General features: G+C 51.1%; 2 protein-coding genes across 2 annotated transcripts in view; one reads left to right on the top strand and one right to left on the bottom strand.

Annotated features, from left to right (window-relative positions):
- The window catches only part of SARM1 (sterile alpha and TIR motif containing 1), a 24,134-nt gene extending 18,738 nt beyond the window's left edge, over positions 1-5,396 (top strand). The window contains exons 8-9 of the mRNA XM_055401821.2: positions 181-302; positions 392-5,396. Of these exons, the coding sequence (XP_055257796.2) occupies positions 181-302; positions 392-533 (264 nt within the window). The 3' untranslated portion in view covers positions 534-5,396. The remainder of the gene's footprint in view (positions 1-180; positions 303-391) is intronic.
- SLC46A1 (solute carrier family 46 member 1) lies at positions 4,322-10,491 on the bottom strand. Its single transcript, XM_055401836.2, has 5 exons — positions 10,186-10,491; positions 8,261-9,113; positions 6,871-6,954; positions 4,966-5,122; positions 4,322-4,460 (listed from the first exon to the last, which is right to left on the bottom strand). Exons 1-5 carry the CDS (start codon positions 10,411-10,413, stop codon positions 4,403-4,405), a joined length of 1,380 nt encoding a protein of 459 aa, XP_055257811.2. The 5' UTR covers positions 10,414-10,491; the 3' UTR covers positions 4,322-4,402.
- Positions 10,492-17,471: the final 6,980 nt, after the last annotated feature.

The following is a 17,471-nucleotide window of genomic DNA, read 5'->3' on the forward strand; positions in this document are numbered from 1 at the left end:
ATGTATTTACACATACATATATAGATGTGTATATTTATTATACCATAGTAGGTAAAGGAGAAGTCAAGGTGGACTTCAGGGCCAGCATCCAACCCTGGGCTCAGCCCTGGTCTACTGGCCCTCCCAGTGCTTGCCTGGCCTCAGGGTCCCCAGTGTCATCCTCGTCCCTTCTTTCTCTAGGAGATCGTGACTGCTTTGAGCTGCGGCAAGAACATCGTGCCGGTCATTGATGGCTTCGAGTGGCCAGAGCCCCAGGCCCTGCCAGAGGACATGCAGGCTGTGCTCACCTTCAACGGCATCAAGTGAGGAGGGGGCGGGGCGGGTTACACAGGCCCCTGGCCCGCAGCACCCTCTGCCCAGCCCTCTGACCCAGCCGCCCGTGTACCCACAGGTGGTCCCACGAGTACCAGGAGGCCACCATTGAGAAGATCATCCGCTTCCTGCAGGGCCGCTCCTCCCGGGACTCATCTGCTGGCTCCGACACCAGTTTGGAGGGCACTGCACCCCCTGGGCCCCATCTAACCAGCCCCTAGCTCCCATTTCCACCATGACTCCCATTTCCATCATCCCCCCCAAGTGGAACAGCCCCTCAAACTGGCCTCCCTGGGCTGAGACAGCCTGGGCTCTTCTCAGGAAATGGCTGTCTAACTCCCCTGCCCTCATGGTCCGCCTCAAACCCAACGTCCTCAGTATCTGCAAACAGAAGGGAAGCCAGGCATTGGGGGTGCTAAGACCTCCCCCAGGCCCTTGCCCTCAGTTCCTATGTTGAGTGTGGAAGGGACACTTCTCAGCTCTGAGGAGGTTCTGGAGGAGGAGGGTTTGCTGTGTGTTAACCGTTCCTGCCCTGCCAACAGCCAGCTTGAGTAGAGTGAAGGCAGGCAAACTCCAGCAGGGGTTGGTGCCATGGCCACCCCTCTCCGCCAAGCAAGGGCTTGGGCCCGGGAGCCAGCCTGGGATGAGAGGCCAGCCATGGTCTCCACTGAGACTGCGCCTGGCCCCTGCGCTCACCACTTCCTACCACCCTGTGGCCTAGCCTCATAACCACTCAGTGCCCATAGCTAGCCTGACCTGGTCCCAGGCCCCCTCCCAGCCTTCCTGACGTGCAGCCTCCTTTGCCACATCTGTGGTCAGGATGATGTGCTGGCCCTCACTCAGGCTGGTCGGCTGTGTCTCAGAGTGCAGCTAGCCAACCGATCATGTCTTGGTGCTGTGTGCCAGGCCTCTGCCCAGCCTGGCTCAGCCCCCCATCCACCCACCGACTCAGGGAGGTGGAGCGAGGCAGCCCCGTGGGGCAGCAGCCGTTGCCTGGGCAGAACCTGTAGCTCCCCCAGGAGTGAACCCACTGCCCCCCCAGGAGGGGAGGGGCAGGGCCAGTGAGGAGAGGCAAGATCCTGAAGAGGGGGAGGGGTGTGCCTGAATCACCGGGGATTTTGTTAAAATTCCATTCCGGACACCTGGGCTGGGACCCGAGTTTCTGCATTCCTCATGAACTCCCGGGTAGGCTAAAGCTGGTGACCAAGGAATGACATTCACTAGCTCAGGCAGCCAGGCTCTAAGGCCTCACAGATGTCGGTCATTTCCTTGACACCTCACCCCTGGCCTCTAATCACCAGAGCAGCCTTACCTGGTATCATCTCCGTCTGACAGAGAAGGAACTGAATGATGTGCCCAGTGTCCCAAGTCTCCAGAGACAGCCCCAGGGCGCAGACTGGGCCTCCTGGCACCCCATCCACGGCCGGGGGCACTGCTCTCGAGAATTATCCAGGAGGCCGCATGCCAGGCAGGGCTGTTGCTCCACAGCCAGCCAGCTTCCCTCTTGCCCCCAGTACTCTAGCCATGGGGGACAGACTTTCACAACAGACTGCTGACCCAGAGGCTATAAAGAAATAACCAAGCAGAAGTGTCCCTCGGCCCCTTTCTCCACCAGGGGTGGAGAGCATCTCCTGCCAATAAATGTAGGCTCCAGCTAATGGGCTCGGCGGGCACTGGCCCAGCCCCTCTCCTCCCAAGGGCAGTGGGTTGACAACTGGCTCAGCTCCCAGAGCTGCCTCCCGCAGATGCAAGCCAGGCCCCTCGGAGCTCCCCAGCCACATCTATACAAAGTCAAAGGTCTCGCTCCAGGCTTGGGACTCCTTCTTCGATACCTGAGCCGGTCCTCTGAGTGCCCTTGACCCTTTCTCCTTCATGCTTCATGAACGCCCACCAGGGTCAGGCCCTGGACAGGACGGTACTGAGGCAGACCGGATGTTGCCCCCAAGAGCAGAGGCAGTAACAATATAATGTGATGAGTATCCTCCAGAGGAGGCCTTGTCTTCTTGTCCCCCATCAGTCCCATTCCCTCTGGAGGCCCCTCACGGGCAATATTCGGAGAGGTTGCCCCGCACACCCTCCACTGCTTCCTGCCTCCTCTTTCTCTCTGGGGAATCAGAGCCCAGCCTCCAGGCCCTGCTGGAGCAGCTGAAATAAAAACCCTTGCTCTGCCAGGCCAGTGCATTCAGGGGCCTGCCTCCCTCGCCATAACAAACCACTGCCCCCATCGCAGCCAGGGCACCTTGGCCCTCACCATCCACCTAGGCCCGGCCTCACAGAGCCTCTCCTGAGACAGAGGGCTGAGTAACAGCCTTCCCCCCCACCCCCAGCCTGCTCTGACATTGCTTTGAAGGGTCAGAGTTTTCTGCTTGGATGGGCTGTAACTGCGGCCCCCACTATGGGGCTGAGTCAGCCTCACCCCACCCCACCCCTCTCCGAGACCAAGACCTTGCTCATGACCAAAAAACACTCAAAAGTCAAAAGTCCAGCTCCAACTCATTCAGCCTTCCCGGGGCCCCACAAATAGAGGCATTCCATTTTAGAATGTATGAGGTAGGAAGGATCTAAGAACAATATTTAATCTAGTGTTTCCTAACTTGTTCAACCATGACCAGACAATCGGGGGTGTCGCTGAGATAGCCCTTCACAGAAGGCCACACACAAGTCTGAGGCGGTACCTGGAGTAGATCCCAGGCCTGAGGTCAACCCAGAGCCTTTTTGCCTACATCCGCACCGCTGGGCCAGGAGAGGGGCCTCTCCTCACTTGATCTCACAAAAGGGGACAGTGACACAGGAATCTGGTAACAGGCCACAACTGACCTTGGTTTGCCTTGGGCCACCCCCATTTTACCTGCGTAATTTCTAACCAGGAAACTGGCTAGCGGGGCATGTGAGAGAGATTGAGGACAGAAATACCAGCAGGGGGCCATGCGCTGTGGCCATTTCTGAAGAGTCAGGTGTTAATCTGATTTGCTTAGGGGCTTATGGTCCTCATCAAAGCCAGTGCCTTAAGATCCAATCTGATTCTGCCTTTCAACTTCAGGCTTCCCTAATGCCCTAGAAATGGGCCCCGCATTCTCTGGGACTTGGGCCTCCTGTACCATATGGGGAGGCTGGGCCCATCTCCAGGTTCCTGTTGACCTACAGGTACTCAAGGGAGGATGTCAGCACGTGGCCCTGTTGAAATGCCTAGAGATGGGGGTTGTTAGAGAGCTGAGTGGTAGCAAAAATTGACTCCGCTTGGGCTGGTGTAGCCAGGAAGATCGGGACGGGTGCCTTCAGGGAGTGGATCTCTGACCCTGAGGAATGAGCAGCCAGGGCTCTGCCCAGAGCTTCTCCACTGGTCTAATGGAAGCGTGCCAGCGCTTTGCCTCCCAGAAGCTCAGAATACAATGGGCAGTCAGAGGAGAACTGAGCCAGCTGTGCCCAGTACCAATCTCATGGCAACTCTGGGGGCTCCTGTCCTTTCCAGCAGCTGCTGCTGCCTGCTCTATGGTGGGCAAACAAGACCCTATAGCCTAATGCCATGCGGGAGCCAGGAAGTTCATTTCAGGGCAATTATACTGACTTATGATGATTGGCACTACTAAGCCCAGCAGTTAATTCCTACCCAGAGACAGCAGCATTCTCCCTCCAGGGGACACCAAGTTCTGCTCACAGCCCTCCCTACCCCAGAGGTACCATATTCATCACTAAGGAGTGATGAATTGAACACTCCGAGCTGCCCAGTTTGGGTTGGAAGCAGAGGTGCCAGCCCTCAGGCTTCAACTGGTCCCTCTGTCAGGACCTCTCCCCTCCCCTGGAGGGTTCTGTGTGATTCATGGCCTAAAGGGTAAACAGATACCTGTTCCAAATAGGGGCTCCCCCACCACCTGCCCTGAGTGGGTGATAATTCGAGATCTGGGAGTCATAGGCTGGCACAGCTGTGAATGAGGCAGGGGCCTTGGTCCAGGTTGACCATCCTGTCCAAGGTGAACACGGCCCTTTGGGGGGATCTGCCGCTATGCTAAGGGCTGGGATCCAGATGCATCTCCTTCCAGTTGGTCAGCACTCATGTTGCTCCTCTTGCCCTCTGTCCTCGGGTCCAGGCAGATCAGGGGCTCTGGGAAAACTCCTGGAATTCAGGGCAATGATTATCCCTTTCCAGTATCCTGTGAGAGACCAGAGAGAGGGTTCAGACTTAACATGAGGGGGGACCCTCAACTCCTGGAGGAGTGACATGGGCTTTATTGGGTGGGCTGATCCAGGTAACCCTCCCTCCCCAAGCTAAGAGGTGGAAGACAAGACAGAGGGCTCGGGGGAAGAGAAGCACATGGGTCAGGTCGGCGTGGGGCCCAGCCACGACTATCCCAGGAAGCCCTACAGGCTTCCCTTCAGCACATTTCTGCCACGGTTGTTGCATCTGTACAATGGGAATGACGAGGGGAACTGAGTGTGAGAACACAGCCTTGCCAAGCAGCACTGTGAGCGTGTGCCTTCCCCTACTGCTTTGCCCCTGGAGAACCGCTCCCAGAGAATCAGGCAACCATCTGCAAGGGGGGAGAAACACCCACAGGGGAAGAGCTCCAGGAATGAGGAGGCTGGGAGGAGGAGGAGGACGAGGAGCCCTTTAGGTAAATGGCTCCATTCTGACTGTGAGTCATAGCCCTGTATTACCCCATCAGGATGGCAGGAATGAAGAGCAGTCCAGCTCCCAGGAGGAAGGGGAAGCCCTTCATGAAGTTCAGGGTGGCTGGGTAGAGCGAGTTGAAGATGCCGGAGGCCATCAGCATGGCCAAGCCATTCACACAGGCCAGAGCAGAAAACAGAGCGCCTGTGAAGAAATAAATACCACATAGCAATTTGAAAGGCCTAAATGCAAATTCTGGTACTACTTCCTAACAGCTGTGTGATCTGGGGCAAGCCACTTCACCTGAGTCTGACCTTTCTCACCTATAAACCCTCCATCATGTGTTGTGTGTGATAAGGCTTCAGTGAGGTCATGCATGGAGAGCACCTGTGCTATAAAACAAACGGCTGTCATTAAACCTATCACAAGGACGTATGATGTCTTCTCGAAGAAGTTTGATAAAGTCTGATAAAATCGTGTGGCGTTTATCCCCTTTGGAATCCTCTCCTGTTTAGGATGAATTTCTGGGTTAATTCTCAGTTTCAACACTTAATAGCTGTGTGATCACTGAATAAGTCATTTATCTTTCTGGGTTTCTGTCCCCCTTCTGTTAAACAAGGACATTACCTTTCATGGATTGTTAGGAATGCTGGTAACATTATATACACAGGTAAAGCACCTATGCCAGGGCCTGCCCTCCTAGAGGCAGTCAGTTAGCAAAGGCTGTTCTTTTCTCCTGTTCCTCTGGGGATCTCTAGGCACAGTGAAGGAGCTCGAAAAAGGCTTATTGAGTGAATGAATGGAAACAACAGAATGGTTGGGAATGAATGGTTCTGGAGACAACAGAACCCACAGTGGGATATATGACATGCAAATCTCTGCCATCACCAGAACCTCTTTCCAGGGTAGAAGGGAAAAGAGGATAAGCCAGATGTTTTCTGACTGCGATCTAAAGACCCAGTGACCTGAGAAACTACTCTTTATAGAACAGAACACGAATTCTGCAAAGTAAGCTCAACCCCGCGTTTCCCTGGTGACTCAGATGGTAAAGAATCTGCCTGCAGTGTGGGAGACTCGGGTTCGATTCCTGGGTCAGGAAAATTCCCCGGGAAAAGGGAATGGCAACCCACTCCAGTACTGTTGCCTGGAGAGTTTCAAGGGCAAAGGAGCCTGGTGGGTTACAGTCCAGGGGGTCGCACACAACTGAGTCAGATACAACTGAGTGATTAACACTTTCATTTCACTTTTGCTTTGAAGCTCAACCTAACAGAAGTTGAGATTAAACTATCAGACTGTCAGAGCTTGAAGGGCCTGCAGATGTCACCAAGAGCAATTCATGTGTGTTACAGATGAGAAAACAGGCCCAGAGAGGGAAAGGGACCTACCCAAGATCACACAGCCAGTGTGACAGAGCCAGGACTAAAAACCCAGATCCCAAGCCCTGGTCCTCTTAAAAACACACCTGGGTGTGCAGCCTAGGTCCACCACTTACTGAGTGATCTTAGGTGAATCAATTTCACACTCTGGGCCTTTGTTTCATCTGCCATGCGGAAATAATGAAACCTAAGTCACCAAGTTGTTTTGTCTCCTTCGAGCTTGGACACTGTGACGCCAGGGAAGCAGGGGCCTGTGGCATCGTCACGTCCATTTTGCAGATGGAAAAGCTGAATTCTGGAAAGGGTAAATCCTCTGCTGGGCTTAAAACAGAAGCCCAGCAAAAGAACATAATCACATGCAGCTGACTGCAAATTCCAACTCTGATTTGGTTGGAAAATGCAAATCCCTGTGGTCCTCTGGCAGCGCTGGGCACTTGGACAGCAACACAGTTGTCTTAGCTACTTCTCCAGGGTGGGAGGGAAGAAGGTAAGCTCCTCCCAACCCATGACTGCCCTCGGCCCAGTTTAGGCAACGCTGGCCTGAGGAACCAGACGCAGGCTGACCCTGATACTCACCCTGCTCCGATTGCCTCACCAGTCTAGATAGCTTGGCCCGGATGATAGGGGTGACGACCAACGACAGGAAAAGAAGCCCGTACCCTGGGGAGAAAGAAGGAAAGATCGGGAGAATGGGGCTGGGGGGGTGCCCCAGGGAGATGCAGCAGAGCTCTTGTGTCCACCCCATGAGGGACGCAGGTTAGACACCAGAAGAACTTCCCTGGTGAGGAAGGAGACGGTGACGGTGCACAGTAAGCGCACAGCAAATGCGAGTTCCTTTTCAATGGACACTGAGTGACTCGCAGGCTTACACTGTTTCCTTAGGAACCGTTTCTCTCCCTTGTGCAACTGTTACCTCCTCAGCAAAACTGCAAACTGTTAAAGGACAGTGGAGCCTCCAAAGTGGGTACACGATGAGGCCCCACCCCCCAGAGCCCCTGAAGGTGACAGGCACCCCCAAATCCCTGAGCAATGACAGTGCCTTCATAATCTCTGCAGCCCTGAAGGCATTGAGCCCAGCACCAAGTCCACGGAGGATGCTGTGTGTAGAAGGAAAAGGTACCTGCTCCCCATCACCTGCAGTGTCCAGAGAAGCAGCCACATTAAGAAGTCTGTGATTGACTTCTCTGGCGGCCCAGTGGTTGAGAATCCACCTTCCAATGCAGGGGATGAAGGTTCGATCCCTGGTTGGGGAACTAAGATCCCACATGGCTCGGGGCAACTAAGCCTGCATGCTGCAACTAGAGAGGGCCAAGTGCTGCAACAACTTGAACTCTAGAGCCCATGTGCAGCAACAAGAGAAAGCCCACATGCCTCCATGCCAAACATTAAAAAAAAATTTTGTTTTAATCTGTGATTACTGAATGGCTGACTGCACACATTTTCAGGCTCTCTTAAAATAAATCTGTCCATTCAGGAAAGTGAACTTCCTCATTTTCAGCTGTCCCCTCCAACCAAAAAAGAAAAGAAGAACTAACACAAGCAGGAATCTGATAGCTGTGGTCTGAGAAGGCTGGCTCTTTTTAAAAACCCCAAAGAAGCTGACCAAGGTCCTGTGATCCTTATCAGAGAAGTGAGCATTAAGGCATTAACAGCATGGACTTTGCTTAAAAGCACCAGGGGAGGTAGGAGTGAAGCAATTAGTGCACAAGCAATACTATTGCCTTTGGCTCTATCTTACAATATTTATGGTTGGTAAGGTGAATTAATTACTTTGGCTACTGAAGGTCTATCTTTTCTGTATAACAGGTGGGTTTTTTTTTTAATGAGATTTCTTAGTCGTTTGTCCAAAGTGCAGGCTAGGGCCACAGTGATGTTTCCAAAGACATGGGCATGAACTGCATTTGGGGACAGCACGTGGCCACCCAGTAATTCTGAAACAAACTGTCGCTGAACCCATACACTTTACCTGTGAACATGAGGGGCGTGACGGTAGCAAATGCGATGACCATCATCCCCAGGATATTGAAGACCAGGCCGATCTCAGCCACCCAGGTGTCAGCCAGGCAGTACTGCAGAAGCCGCAGGCCCAGCAGGCTGGTGAGGTATGGGAGCTGCTGAGCTGCAGAACCATAGCTGATCAGCCGAGAGTCCCAGCAGAGGGGTGCGCTCAGCTCATAGAGGGTCAGGATGTCCTGGGCCCCAAGGTGCACAGTGATCATCACGAAGATGGCCAATGAGTACAGGGCTAAGTGCTTCCTGGACTTCTCCGGGGCCCAGGTCACATAGAGCTGTATGATGGATCGGTGGTGACGGAGTGTGAAGAGACGGGTAGGTGTCCGCTCCTTCACTGTCTCACCAAAGCAGAACACTGCATAGAGAGTCATGACAGTCAGCAAGGCCAAGGCGAGCCAGAAGGGGTTGGCATAAACCTGCTCCTGGAGCAAGTAGCCACCAATGAAGCTCGCCAGCATTCCCGCCACCCCAATGCATGCTTCCAACAGGGCCATTCGGATGGTACGGGTGCAGCTGGAGCTGACATCAGCCACGGAGGCAAAGCCGGCGGCCAGGAGCCCACTGAAATCGCCGAGGAGGGCACAAAGGATGCGGCCCAGTACCAAGTAGCCGATGTGGAGATGCAGCTGAACCACGAAGATGGACAGCACGGTCTGGAGCAGCAGGCCGAGGGAGGCCAGCACCAGCAGCGGGCGGCGGCCCACACAGTCACTCCAGGCGCCCAGCAGGGTGGACGAGAAGAGTCCCACCAGGAAGCCGCCCACGTTCATGTAGAGGGTCCAGTGGGAGGTTAGTGTCTCCACTTCCTGTGGGGGCAAGAGTTGTATTATGGGGAGGGGGTTAGCTATCCCTCACTCTGGGCTGCCCACCCCCCACACTGTCACCAACCTGGGAGATACAGGGATCAGGACTTTCTCTGAAGTCCTAAACCTCAAGAGAATTTCAGTGTGGATGCTGGAGAGGGTATGGGAAATTTGTAAGGTCCATTCCTTACTTTTACCACTGTGAATGAAAAATACTGCTGCTATATCAGGGTTCAATCCCTGAGTTGGGAAGATCCCCTAGAGAAGGAAGTGGCAACCCACTGCAGTATTCTTGCCTGGGAAATCCCATGGATGGAGGAGCCTGGTAGGCTACAACCATGGGGTTGCAAAGATCCGGACACGACTGAGTGACTATCACTTATCATTTGTAATCTTTTGATGTTCCTCCAACCTGGTTTTTATCGCAAAACTATATATCCTGGCTCCTCCCTTATCTCTCAGGAGCAGTCCTTCGGAGCTGTCTGAGATACTACCTCCACGGCTTGAGTCCTCAGAAAGTTAGCTAAATAAGGCAATTTTGGGGGCTTGCCTGGTGGCTCAGTGGTAAAGAATCCACCTGCCAGTGCAGGAGACACAGGTTCGGTTCCTGGTCGGGGAAGATTCCACCTGCTGCAGGGTAACTAAGCCTGTGTGCCACAACGACTGAGCCTGTGCTCTAGAGCCCTGTCCCCAAACAAGGAAAGCCACCGCAGTGAGAAGGCCCAACACTCTGCAACTAGAGAGTAGCCCCCGCTTGACATACTAGAGAAAAGTCGGGGCAACCATGAAGACCCAGCATAGCCAAAAATAAATACAACTGAAAAAAAGTCTCATCTTTTAAGTTGTGCACTTTGTTTTTTCAGTAAATACCCCCTTGTTAACCCTCAAGCTCGCTTTATCTGCATCAACTTTAAGCATCTCTACACCGCAGTTCTCAGGCTCCAACTTTTGCTCCCGCCCCGCCCATCACCCAAGATCCCAACCCCCCGCGGCCGTCCCCAGTCTTTACCCAGGCCCCGCCCCTGCCACGCTCCTCGCTTCTCCCACCCCCCACACCCACGCGCGCGGCCCCTACCTGCGCGATGGGGTCCACGCTGTGGTTGCTGCAGCTGCCCCTGTGACGGGTGCCATTGTAGCCAAGGTCTGCACTGAAACGGTGCCACAGGTACTGCGTGGTGACCGGGCCCTGCAGGACCAAGGCGAAGTTGGCGAGGAAGACGAGTGGCTCCACGCAGCCGCGGCACAGCACGGACCGGGTGGGCCAGGCGCGAGGCTCGCCCAGGGAGTTCGCGCGCCCCTCCATGCTTGCGGATTCCTTGCAAAATTGGCACAAGGCAGAAGGCTCATCTTTCTGCGCCTGCGCTCAGCGTCCCCCCACCCCTTTTTTTTAAGTGGGCGGGGCGGGGCGGGGCGGAGCCAGGACTGGTGAGCCCCTCCTTCCTCTCAGCTCCTTCCTCTCAGCCCCTCCCTCTCTGGGCTGGGGAGGGAAGGCGGGGAGCCCCCGAACCCCTGACTGACAGAGTGACCTCGCCTGCAAACTGCCAAGATATCGCCCGGCACTCCTTCCCAGGCCCCGAAACCCCCATAACAGTAGGAGAATATCAATAATTAACATTCATTGATCACATTATGTGCTGGGCGCTGTTCTAAACTCCACGTGGGTTAATCTCCCAACAACTTTATAAGCTAGTTATTGTTAAGGATCCCAATTTACCCATAAAGAGACAAGAAAAATCGGGCATTCAAAGCCGAGCTGGAAAAACACACGACTTCTGATGTCTGTGCTGATGTTCTGCCCTGCGACAGAGCGACTCAGTGGATAAAAATGCAGCCTCCAGTTCTACTGCCTCAATTCCATCACCTAGGTTCTGGGCATGCCACTTGGCTCTTTGTGCCTCCGTTTCTTCATCTTTAAAAGGATGGTGCTAACAGAATGTGACTCAAAGAGTTGCTCGGGAAGCACAATGTCTGATATACTGTAAATGCTATTATTGTAATGAATAGACTGTCACTTGTTCCCCTTCTGCCCACAGGATCTTTTTCCTGGAAAGCGAATCTGTTTCTGAGGCTGGGTCATGGCTCTGCAGTGCCCTTGGAGGAGCAGAGAAGGAAGAGGAGGAGATGGTGGAGGGTCTGGGAGGCCCTTAGGTGTGGCCCTGTGCTCTTTGCTGCTCTTACTACAGAAATAGGGGCAGAAGGCTGTAGGATCTCTATCTGGCCCTGTTTTATTGACTGTAAAAGAGAATAGTACTACTTGGCTTTCTTCCTTATCAGTGCATTTGTTGAATGCCCCTTGTATGTCGGGGACTGTGGCCAGGACAGGCCCTAGAAACACTGCAATGTAAAGAGAAAAAAAAAATGTTGCCTGCCATTCAAGTTCTATAGGAATCAAGCCATTAGCAGCTACAGTCACTCACCATCCACTCTAGGACAGTATACCTGAAGGACCTTCTGTGCTTTGAACCCCACCCCTAGATAGTTGAGGTCATTTAAGGGAAAATCTCAGTGATCCCAGATTCTTGTGTCTTCCCATACACTGAAGAGTTGTTGTCGTGGTGTCACTAAGTCGTGTCTGACTCTGCGAGTGCTCAAATCACCCTGTTCTTTGTGGTTTGCTGTTAATTTTCTTATGTTTGACTGTTTGTTTCTTTACTTTTTTTTTTTGGTTGCACCTCGAAGGGTGTGGAACTTCCCTGCATCCCCTGCAGTGGAAACCAGGAGGCTTAACCACTGAATCACCAGGGAAGTCCCTCAACTAGATGTTTTTCTTTCCATTGGGTGACCGATTAGTGGCTAATGGCTTGATCCTTATAGAACTGGAATGGCTGGCAACATTTTCTAACACTATTGTGTTTCCAGAACTCCTCCCACCCCACCCCACCCAACCCCCCAGTATAGTCCTGGACATACAGAAAAACTCACATATATCCTGGTTTCTCTGTTGCCTCTTCAGAACAGCTTCTCAGACCTCAGTAAGAAACTGAATAAACCCAACTCACAGTTCCAATGTTGTGAGTTTTTTTCAAGTTGACAGCAATGAGGAAACAAAGTCCTTACCGGGAAGGGGGCGGAGTGGGCTGTAGTTTGTAGAATGGTGGGGGAGAGACATCAAACAGTCCTACTAATCCAAGTACGATTTCAACTGCAGAAAGTGCTTTAGAGGAGACAAGCTGTGGGGCTCTAAGGGCACAAATTCAGGAGCCTGGCCAGGTCTGGCTACCTTCCCTGACAACATGGCAGCTGACTGGATTTCTAGAGGCAAGCCTTGTGCCATGACCCATAGGCCTGATTCTTGGGGTGGAGGGGGCTCCATTTCTGGCCATCATGGCTATGTGTGAGCTCGTTGCTGGCTTATTAATTATCGTCTGCCTCCCCTGAGCCAAAAGGAGCCCCAGGCTGAGACAAGGTAGATGCCAGCTAGATACTGGTAGACTGAAGGATGCCTGCACCCCCAACAGTCATCACCATCCTGAGGTCTTCCTGAAGTGAAGTGAAAGTCATTCAGTTGTGTCCGACTCTTTGTGACCCCATGGACTATACATTCTCCAGCCAGAATACTGGGGTGGGTAGCCGTTCCCTTCTCCAGGGGATCTTCCTGACCCAGGGATCAAACCCAGGTCTCCCACATTGCAGGCAGATTCTTTACCAGCTGAGCCACAAGGGAAGCCCAAGAATACTGGTGTGGGTAGCCTATCCCTTCTCCAGCAGATCTTCCCAACCCAGGTCTTCCTAGAGATAGGAAATTGTACGTGAAACATACAAGCCCCTGGGTTGGTTCCCTCCCCTTTCCACTGCTTTCAGAGAGACCATAGTCTTGAAGCAGGATTTTGTTTTCCCGTCCAGGGATAGCCAGTCCACCAGAGGTAGAGGCTAGAAGCAAAGTTCTGTGATTCTTACCCCAATTGGAAGCAAAAATGTTTCAAGGAGGTAAAAGCTGCAAAACACATACAAAGTGTATTCTTAGAGACACAGCACAAAGTATGGGAGGGCACACAAAGAAACAGCTTATTTGTGTCAGAAGCAGGGCAGGAATACAGATGTCTGGAATAAGGAGCACAGTAAGAGGAACTTTAAACCCCTTATATTGGACAGTCCTTCCAGGTGTGTGTGTGGGTGTATGTGTGTGTGTGTTCAGTCATGTCTGACTCTTTGTGACCCTGTGGACTGTAGCCTGCCAGGCTCCTCTGACCATGAAATTTTCCAGGCAAGAAAACTTGAGTGGGTGGCCATTTCCTACTCCAGGGGATCTTCCCAACACAGGAATCAAACCCAAGCCCCCGTCTCCTGCATTAAGTGAAAGTGAAGTCACTCAGTCGTGTCCGACCCTTAGCGACCCCACGGACTGCAGCCTACCAGGCTCCTCCATCCATGGGATTTTCTAGGCAAGAGTACTGGAGTGGCTTGCCATTGCCTTCTCGGAGTAGGCAGATTTTTTACCATGAGCACCACCTGGGAAGCCGGGTCTTTGTTCACTTTTAGCCAATTGTCTTGTTTCTTTTTTCACACCTGACTGGTCCTTGGACTCTCCCCAAGATGCATGCATAAATTTTTGCTAGGGTGGATCCCGCTGCAGAAGCCTGTGGATACATTTCCACACTTATTATGGGGTGAGGCTTCCTCTCTTTTGGACCCCCAAGAAGCCTTCCTGCACATGTGCAGACAGGGACGTCTTCCTTGACCTGAGAATTGGGTACCTTATTTCCTAACTTTAGCAGAGCTCAGCTTTTGCCACCTGCTTTGTCCTTGGGAGTGTCTGGGTGAGAAACTTCTATTTTACTCCACTTGACAAACACCAGCTGTCCAGCCCAGGGGCCCATCTATCTCCTGCCTGCATGAAAGCTTGGCCCAGTTAGGTAAGCTGCAGTGAGGAAAGGGTGGTGTCCAGCTGAAATCTCTCTTTTTTTTAATTAAATTAAAATTTTTTTTTAAAAAAAAATTGTTTTTGGCTGTGTGCAGGATTTCTCTAGTTGTGGAGAGCAGGGGCTACTCTTTGTCGTGGTTCAAGAGTTTCTCACTGCAGTGGCTTCTCTTGTTGAGCACAGGCTGTAGGGGACATGGGCTTCAGCAGCTGTGGCTCAAGGGCTCCAGAGCTCAGAATCAGTATTTGTGGTACATAGGCTTAGTTGCCCCAAGGTAGGTAGAATCTTCCTGGACTAGGGATCGAACTGCTATCCCCCACATTAGCAGACAGATTCTTCACCACTGAGCCATCAGAGAAGTCAACACTACTTTTTTTTTTTTTTTTTTTAGGGTTGTACCCTGCACCATGGGGGATCTTAGCTTTCTGACCAGGGATCGAACTCGTGCCTCCTGCATTGGGAGCGGGGAGTCTTAAGCACTGGAATACCAGGGAAGTCATCAGCTGAAATCTTAGAATCATTTCCAGGTAAAGAACTAAGACTAAAAGGCAGAGGGCCAAGATCCATCTCTGGAAAAGGGACAGGGTGTGGCTTGTCTCAGAGCTGGAGCCCTCAGTCCCCACTCCGCGAGAGGCCCCTTCTCTGATGAAAAAAGATTATTTTTAAGCCAGGACAAGAACATTTTTAAACATAAAATTCTCTCCCTGCCCATTTGAGCCACTACCCCTTGCCATTACTGTGCACTGAGCAGCTATGTAAGACGTTAACTGGATCCCCTTAGAAGACCCAGAAATCCCTATTCAACCCCTACCCCCCCCCCCCGAGAAAAAAGCAGTTTTCTCCTGACACCAGCAAGGTAACTCCTTAGGAGACCTTTCTTTCTCAGTCCTGTAAAGCAGTCACACTACCATGACTAGCCCTCCTGGACTATGTACAGTCAGTATATTACTTGGTGTATAACCTTTTGCCTCAAAAATTTATATAAAGGTAGGACAGTCTTCAGAGCTTTCTGAAAGACCATCTCCCAGGTTATACTCCTCAGATTGGCTTTCTTTTCTTCTTTCTCTTTTATATTTTTAACTCTTTTAATATAAACATGCATTTTAGTCATGGAAAATAAAAAAATTTTAAATCTGATGATGTTCTTCTACTTTATTTTTTTTATTTTTTAAAGTAGTATACTTTTAAAGGTGTAAGCTTGTGGAATTTTAGTTCCCTGACCAGGGATTGAACCTGGGCCCTCTGCAGTGAAAGCATGGAGTCCTAACTCCTGGACCACCAGGTAATTCCTCCCCTTGGCATTCTGGAGACATCAATAGGACCTGACTTTCCTTGAACCAGGCACTGTGTGAGAGCATTATGTATTATCTTAGTCAATCCTCACCACAACCTTATGAAGTAGGCACTGTTATTTTTACAGATTACATTATCTATGGCTTAGAGAGATACAGGAAAAATCCTTCCTACTCTGGGCATAGGTTACATCCATTCCAGTGTTTGCTGGATTCCAAGCCTTGGTAAATGTTAGTCCTTGTACCAGGATTACCCTTCCCACCTTGCTTAGCCTTAGTAAACTCCTGTTCATCCTTCAAGACCCACCTCTGCACCACACTTCTAGGCAGAATTAGTAATTGCCCAGTATATGCTTCCACAAGACTGTTTTCATGCATCTAACACATGGAACAACAGACTGGTTCCAAATAGGAAAAGGAGTACCTCAAGGTCATATATTGTCACCTGCTTATTTAACTTATATGCAGAGTACATCATGAGGAATGCTGGGCTAGAAGCACAAGCTGGAATTAAGATTACTGGGAGAAATATCAATAACCTCAGATATGCAGATGACACCACCCTTATGGCAGAAAGTAAAGAGGAACTAAAAAGTCTCTTGATGAAAGTGAAAGAGGAGAGTGAAAAGGTTCGCTTGAAGCTCAACATTCAGAAAACGAAGATCATGGCATCTGGTCCCATCATTTCATGGGAAATAGATGGGGAAACAGTGGAAACAGTGTCAGACTTTATTTTTTTGGGCTCCAAAATCACTGCGGATGCTGATTGCAGCCATGAAATTAAAAGAAGCTTGCTCCTTGGAAGGAAAGTTATGACCAACCTAGATAGCATATTAAAAAGCAGAGACATTACTTTGCCGACCAAGGTCCGTCTAGTCAAGGCTATGGTTTTTCCCGTGGTCATGTATGGATGTGAGAGTTGGACTGTGAAGAAAGCTGATCGCCGAAGAATTGATGCTTTTGAACTCTGGTGCTGGAGAAGACTCTTGAGAGTCCCTTGGACTGCAAGGAGATCCAACCAGTCCATCCTAAAGGAGACCAGTCCTGGGTGTTCATTGGAAGGACTGATGCTAAAGCTGAAACTGCAATACTTTGGCCACCTCATGCGAAGAGTTGACTCACTAGAAAAGACTCTGATGCTGGCAGGGATTGGGGGCAGGAGGAGAAGGGGACGACAGAGGATGAGATGGCTGGATGGCATCACCGACTTGATGGAGGTGAGTTTGAGTGAACACCGGGAGTTGGTGATGGACAGGAAGGCCTGGTGTGCTGTGATTCATGGGGTCGCAAAGAGTCGGACAAGACTGAGTGACTGAACTTAACTGAACTGAACCCTGTTTTAGACTTCACCTAGTTATAAATATGTGTTCATAGGTTTGTCTCCTCCCAAACTCTACCCACATCTTACCTCCAAACTTGCAGGCAGGGCTATTATTTACTCATCTCAGTATCTCCTAGCAATGAACCTGGCATGCAATAAGATGAAAAGCCATACACACACTACCACGTACAAAATAGATAATCAACAATCAACTATGCAGTACAGGAAACTCTACTCAACCTTCTGTAATAACCTATGTGGGAAAAGAATCTGTAAAAGAAGGAATCTGTATATATCTATCACTAAATCACTTTACTGTACACCTGAAACTAACACAATATTGTGAATCAACTATACTCCAATATAAAATTAAGTTAAAAAACATTTTTAAAAGATGAAATGGTAAATAGGTTTGATGGCATGCACCAACGCCAGACAAATGATTGCAGCTGCCTGGATTGCTACATCGAGATGAACTATTTCTCTGGCTTGTGGGAAGGAGTCATGTGATCCATTAGTTCTGTCTGCCCTGGCCTCAGGAATAAACATCTCTAATGACAGGGTTGTCTAGACCTGGCCTGGGTGCTCTGTAACTTTTGTGGGGAAGCTTTGGAAAAGCCCGGGAGAGCTACAATGGCTTCTTCACTCCCAGTCGAAGAACCCTGTCTCACAACCAACCACTATGAGAGAGACGATTGCCAACGAGAGTTCCTCATCCAGTCTTGTCGTGACTTCCACCCAAAGCCTGTGCTTGCTTTTCACGGCTGGCCAACCACAGCTTCAGGAGAGCTGTTCTTGTTTTTAGATATTATAAGGAAGGGAGAAGAGAGCATGAGGGTAAAGTCATTTCCTGTTTCTGGTTGTTGCTCCTCCCATGCCAACTCTGAGC

The sequence above is a fragment of the Moschus berezovskii genome, chromosome 20, assembly GCF_049115385.1.
Source record: "Moschus berezovskii isolate FMDL1 chromosome 20, NW_MosBer_1.0, whole genome shotgun sequence".
Lineage (NCBI taxonomy): Eukaryota > Metazoa > Chordata > Mammalia > Artiodactyla > Moschidae > Moschus > Moschus berezovskii.